General features: G+C 36.1%; 1 protein-coding gene across 1 annotated transcript; it reads left to right on the top strand.

The window, feature by feature from the left end:
• The first annotated feature begins 4,924 nt into the window (after positions 1 to 4,924).
• LOC107907942 (putative aquaporin NIP4-1) lies at positions 4,925 to 6,050 on the top strand. The gene is made up of 5 exons (XM_016835239.2): positions 4,925 to 5,005; positions 5,056 to 5,280; positions 5,377 to 5,574; positions 5,671 to 5,732; positions 5,822 to 6,050. Exons 1-5 carry the CDS (start codon positions 4,925 to 4,927, stop codon positions 6,048 to 6,050), a joined length of 795 nt encoding a protein of 264 aa, XP_016690728.1.
• The last annotated feature ends 353 nt before the right edge of the window (positions 6,051 to 6,403 follow it).

Genomic DNA, 6,403 nt, shown 5'->3' on the forward strand with positions numbered 1-6,403 from the left:
TGTGTACACTTGTACAAACCCCAGTGTTACAATGGTATATCTTTAGGCTTGGCTGTTTTACTGCATACACTCCATTCATTTGCTTCACTACCATCTAAGAATCAATGTATATTACCAATTCCCTCGCCCTCAACTATAGAGCCAGTTGTAGTCCTAAAATTCATGCCTCATACTCCGTAGCGTTGTTAGATGCTTGGAAGCCAAAAGATAATCCATACAGTCACTTATTCTCATCAGGGTCTATAAAGAGAATGCCTACCCTAATTCTTTCTTTGTTATTGAGCCATCCACATAAAGAGTCCAACACTTTTGCTTCACAGCTGAGCTAGTTTGTCCCTGTGATGAGCTAACCACTACAGCATGTATAATCAACATGTCATCGACATAAACCTTAATAATATGACCAATCTACTCTCTGAAAATCTTATTAACCAACCTTTGATAGGTTGCATATGCATTCTTCAACCTCAAAGGCATAACTCGATAGCAGAACAAGCCCTCATCCCTGACAAAGGTCATTTTATCCTGATCTTCTGGAGCAATGAAAATTTGGTTATAACCTGAGAATGCATCCATAAAACTCATAAACTTATGGCCTGAGGACGCATCTACCAATCTGTCGGTCGAGGGCAAAGAAAACATATCTTTTAGGTAAGCCTTGTTAAGACTAGTAAGATCAATGCACATTCTCTATTTTCCATTGGCCTTATTCACCATCAAAACATTTGACACCCAGTCCGGGTACGCCACCTCCTAGATAAATCCTGCCAAAAGAAGCTTTTCTACTTCTTTTCTTATGGCCTCCACAAACTGTGGAGTAAATCTTCTTCTTTTTTGCTTGACTTGTTTGACCTCAAGTAACACTTTTAACCGATGGGAAATCACCTAAGGATCAACATCAGGCATGTCTGTGGCTGATCGTGTAAAAACATTTGAATTCTCCCTCAAGCATCGTACTAAGTCAACATTTTCCTCTTCTGCTAATACTAATAAGATCTTTACCAACTTGTTTGTGTTATCATAAAACAATTGCAAAGTTTCTATGACTATTGTTGCTTCTGGCATGCAAACTCTCTCCTCACTTCTAACATCCAGACTATCCAAATCTAAAACATGGCTAACCACCTCTGCCTAGTGCGAACCCTGACCTTATGGTTCCTGCTCATGCATTTGCTTAACTGACAACATGTGACACTGCCTGGTTGTTCACTGGTCAGATTTAATGAAACCTATCTCCATCCTAGTAGGGAATTTAATCTTTATACAAAAAGTGGCAATCATCATTTTAGCCATTCTTAAAATAGGATGCCTAAATATGGCATTGTAAGTTATTGGATGTTCTACCACAAAAAATTGAACATATTCTATGGTGGTGTGCTCGTCATCCCTCAAGGTAAAAGGTAGAGTAATACATCCTTTCACCTCGGCTGGATGATTCGCAAAACCATACAAAGGTTTTGTCGTCTTCAAAGCTTGCTCATTCAACCTCATCTTTTTTATATACGTCCCAAGTCAACACCTCCATGACACCTCCGCTATCAACCAAATATCTTTTAAACTTAAATCCTGCTATAGTTGCTGATACGACCATAGAGTCATTTCCTTCCTCATCACAAACCAATCCTCATCCTTATCATTAAATTTCACTATCCAGTTTTCTTGCCGATGCAACCTCTTCGGTGAACTGACTAACATCACACTTCTAATATGAGTCTTTCTCTTCGTATTAGAGGTCACATAGTCCTCATTTGTACCAATTATCACATGTATTGTGCCTGTAACCTTTTGTTTACCTTTATCAGTACGCAGTGAACTTAGACCTGATGGTAAAGCCTTTTAAGCCACAAAATCTTTTAGCTCGTCATTTCTAATTGCCTCTTCAAAAGCATCTTTCAAAGAGAACAATCATCAGTCTTATGCCATTTGTCATTGTGAAAATTACATTTGCCTCTCGAGTTGGTCCTAGACTAATTGTGTCGCATAAGTGGAGGGCTTGGCAAAATTCCCAAACTTTTGACCTGACTAAGAATGTAGGTATATGTAGCATTTAAGGGAGTATAAGTTACAAATTATCCATGAGGAACATATCTTCTAGTGTGTTCGCATTGAGGCTTCTAGAATATTATTGACGATTTGTTCTGCGAATAGTTCATCAGTTGTCCCAGACCATGAACACGTAGACTCTGAGAAGGATGATCTTGTTAACCATGAGTATTCTGGCAACCCCTAAACTATTTGTCATCCCTCTGAAAAGTGTTACGAGTTGCCATTTGAATTTCCTTCGCCTCAACAAACTTATGCACTCTCTCATACAAGTCTGCCAAACTCTATGGTTTGTTATCAGTAAACGGATATTTCACATGCTCATTTTGGACTCCCATGATGAAGGCATCAATGGCCCACTAGTCTTGCAGGTTCTTTGTGTTTAACGTGGCTACATGGAACCATTTGACATAATCTTGTAAAGATTCTCCATCTATCTACTTCACTAACATCAAACTCATAGGAGTGCTTATTATTGTCCCATGGGCTCAAAATCTTCCCCAAAACGTCTGACTTAACTGCGAGAAGCTTTGAATAGAGCTCTGTGGCAAAGACAGATACCAATCTTTCACACTCTCCCTAAGAGTGGTCGATAAAGCTTTACATTTTACTGCATCAGAAGATCCTACACATTCATATAATCATTATATTGAATGAGACGTGCCTGAGGATCCCTTCTGCCTTTGAACATCTCTTTTGGGATTTTAAACTCGGTTGGTAGGCTCATAGCTGCTACCTCTAAAGACAAGGGGTTGTTAGAACAAAACAACCAGTCAATGTCTTGCACATCCCTAAGCAAAGCATCCATCTCGTTCTATCATGGCTTTACATGTGCTCCCACATCCTCCTTCTAGAGAGGCGTGACATGGTCTTAAAGATCAAAGTGGTCGAATTGTACCTTTCCTCTCAACTCCTCATTCTCCCTTAGTAATTCCTACTAAAACAATTACTATTGTTCAAACCTGGCACTTTGTTGAGTCATTTGTTCCTTCATCAACCTTAGTTGCTCCTGCAAATCAAATAGTTGTTGTGGAGATGCTTCTTGATCAAAGGGAAATGAGGGTCCCTAACCAGGGGGAGAATTGAAATCAAAAGAATTGGAAGCACCTAGTTGGCCTGAGTTACCCAAATTGCTAGGGAAGTTCTCATTGGGGTGAGTCATCTTAGTTTTCTGATTTTCTGATGTTCGAAAATCTGTCTATGCTCACCGCACTAAATTGTTGAGTGTTTTAAAGTGTGTGTCCTTCAAAAGGGTTAGATTCTCTATTTATTTGATATGGTTATTGTTTATGGGTGGGATGTCGTAGGTAGGTCCCCATGCATGCCAACACTTACTCTATTCTAGGGTTAACACGTGTTTTCTAGATAAGGGTTCGCCTTCGTGGTGGTGAGAACCCACATCGTGCAGTCTCATAGAAGGATGCAAACACCTCACGTGCGAACCTTGTAGACTACGGGTCAGAACCAATCGAATATTCAAATAGCGGGTCGATAATAGAAAGTAACTTGGAAACTTATTAATAGAGATCAATATACAAAATACGTGCAGGTCAGCTTGAAAATTCTTTAGTTATTCTCACGCAGCCTTCCTTTCTTTTTCGTGAGAATTGATTTGAAACATCCTCTCAGTCACTACTTTGAAAATTAAAGAAAAGAAAAAGAAAATGTTAGGTTCTTAAAAGTTACAATAATCGATTTAAGTTGATTCTTAGTTCTGCTTTCCAATAGTAGATGGAAAGTCCCGAGGGGTTTAACTTCAAACTATGTTCTACATCATATTTTAATCATCAATTGCAATTAATGATGTGAAAGTTCATTCAACTTTTTTTCCTTTTGTTTCTTATTAAACTTCATTGCTTGTGTTGTGCAGAAAAAAAAAGTATATACATAATATATATCTGCATATATGTGAAGGCATGGGAGCAAGTTATATAAAGATAAGAACATGGATTCGGATATGCAGGGGTCCCAAGTCCAATACGCATATGGTATAGACGGCGAAGGAGAAATGAGGAGAGGGTCGAGGGTGTGTATTGCCAATAGTGAGAGAGGATACAATTATTTTTTTTATAGAATTTGTTAAAATTTTTAATTTAAGATTAAATTGATAGATTTTGAAAATATTTTAGGGTTAAATTTACTATTAAATCAATAAAAAAAGAACAAGTTAGACTTCTATTACTGAGTTAATGACAACTAATAATATGGTAGAGTAACTAAAGTATTTAATTTTAAAAATTTGAATGAATAAATTAAAAAATAATAATTAAATAACCAAAATAAAAGTAAATGCATAATTAGATGAATATTCTTATAAAATAAGTGAATATTGGGAATAATGATAAAATTCATCTTCAAATCATAAACTAAATTTAACATCAATATAACTCAAAAGCTAAAGAAGTGTGAGATTTTTTTTTCTAAATGCGGAAAATTAGAGCGTTGTCAAACAATTGATATATATGTTTTATTTTTGATGAAAAAAAATAGAAATTACAGCTTAAAACTAGCAAAACGAGTAGCTGAGATTAGAAATTCAAAAAATATATATATAGAAAATATAGGGAAAGTTTTGGTAGTGAGTGATTTGATATTTATTAGTGCATAAATTGTCAAAACAACTCCTTAAAACAGCTTAACTACTAATACCACTATATTTAAAGCCATATATATACTTGTTGGTTCACTTAGCAGCTTAAGAAAAAAAAATAATTTTTGCAATAAAAAAAGAAATTATATACCAAAAGAAATTAAAAACAAAAAAACAAAATCAAAGAAAGCCTCCCCCTTTTTTTAAAAAAGTGATAAAAAAAATACAAGTCCTGATATTCTAGATTACTGATTAAGTGAAAAAATTAATTAAACAATGAGTAGTAAAGAAATGTCGGCTATGGAAGAAGGGATGTTTTTAACTGTGAAGCAAATTTGCTATTCACCTGACGCAGTTAAATTTATGCAAAAGGTAATACAATTTCTCTCTATTTTCCTTGTTTTTTTTGTTTTCATACGTAGGTAATTGCAGAGCTCGTGGGAACATATTTCGTGATATTTGCAGGATGTGGTTCAGTGGTGGTGAATAAGTTATACGACGGCATTGTTACATTTCCTGGGATTTCTGTAGTTTGGGGTCTCATTTGTATGGTCATGATTTACTCTGTTGGTCATATTTCGGGTGCCCATTTTAATCCTGCGGTTACCATTACTTTCTGCATTTTCCGTCGTTTTCCTATGAAACAAGTAAGCTCATGAATTTTACTACTTGTTTCACCTGTATCTGTATATATACATTTTATTATAATTATACCATCTTAATGAATGTGGTTGCATGCGTAGGTGCCTGTTTATGTAGTGGCACAGCTCCTTGGATCAATCCTAGCAAGCGAAACTTTAACTCTGGTTTGGGATATACCTCGAGATGCCTTTTTTGGAACAGTACCAGTTGGACCTGCTTCTCGATCTCTAGTTCTTGAGATTATCATTTCCTTTCTATTGATGTTTGTTGTTTCGGGGGTGGCTACAGATAGTCGTGCTGTTAGTAATATTATTTGCTACACTAGTCATATAATTTTATACGTACATGGACAGGCAGTGTAAGTATATGTTTGTGTGTGTGTTTTGTGAAAACAGATTGGAGAATTGGCTGGAATTGCAGTGAGGATGACAATAACGTTAAACGTGTTCGTAGTTGGGTAAATAATTTTGATCCCAAAGAGTGAGATAATATGTGATTGGTTAATTATAAGTGGTGTAAATAAATTATGGTTTTTTGTATGGATAGACCGATATCAGGGGCATCAATGAACCCAGCAAGGACACTTGGACCGGCTATAGTGATGCGTGTATACGATGGAATCTGGGTTTATATGGTTGGACCAATGCTGGGCACTGTATCGGGAGGATTTGTTTATAATTTGATTAGGTTCACTGATAAACCTCTAAGTGAACTAACCAGATCATCTTCTTTCGTGAAGAGCATGTCCAAAAGCACTGCCACCGCTACTCTTTAGGGTTTTCTTTATATATATTTTTTCCATCACCCATCTAATCAGCTGCTAGCAGAGAGGCTTTTTTTTTAGTTTAAAAATAATGTTATTTTGAATTTTAAATTTAATGTTCTTGTTTCTTTTAATTAATAAGTTTGAATTGACTGCGTAGCCGACCCTGTACGGGGCATTGCAAAGACATGGACGGCCCATGCACGTGATAAAATTAGATCGATAAATCCATTCCTTCCCACATCCCTAATCTACCGCTTCCAGTCATGTGCATCAATATCTAAAACCTTTACCACCTATCATTTCATCAAAAAGGGTTTTTTTATTCATTTTACACTATACTTAAATTATCTATAATCTCTTCT

The sequence above is a fragment of the Gossypium hirsutum genome, chromosome D02, assembly GCF_007990345.1.
Source record: "Gossypium hirsutum isolate 1008001.06 chromosome D02, Gossypium_hirsutum_v2.1, whole genome shotgun sequence".
In the NCBI taxonomy this organism is placed as follows: domain Eukaryota; kingdom Viridiplantae; phylum Streptophyta; class Magnoliopsida; order Malvales; family Malvaceae; genus Gossypium; species Gossypium hirsutum.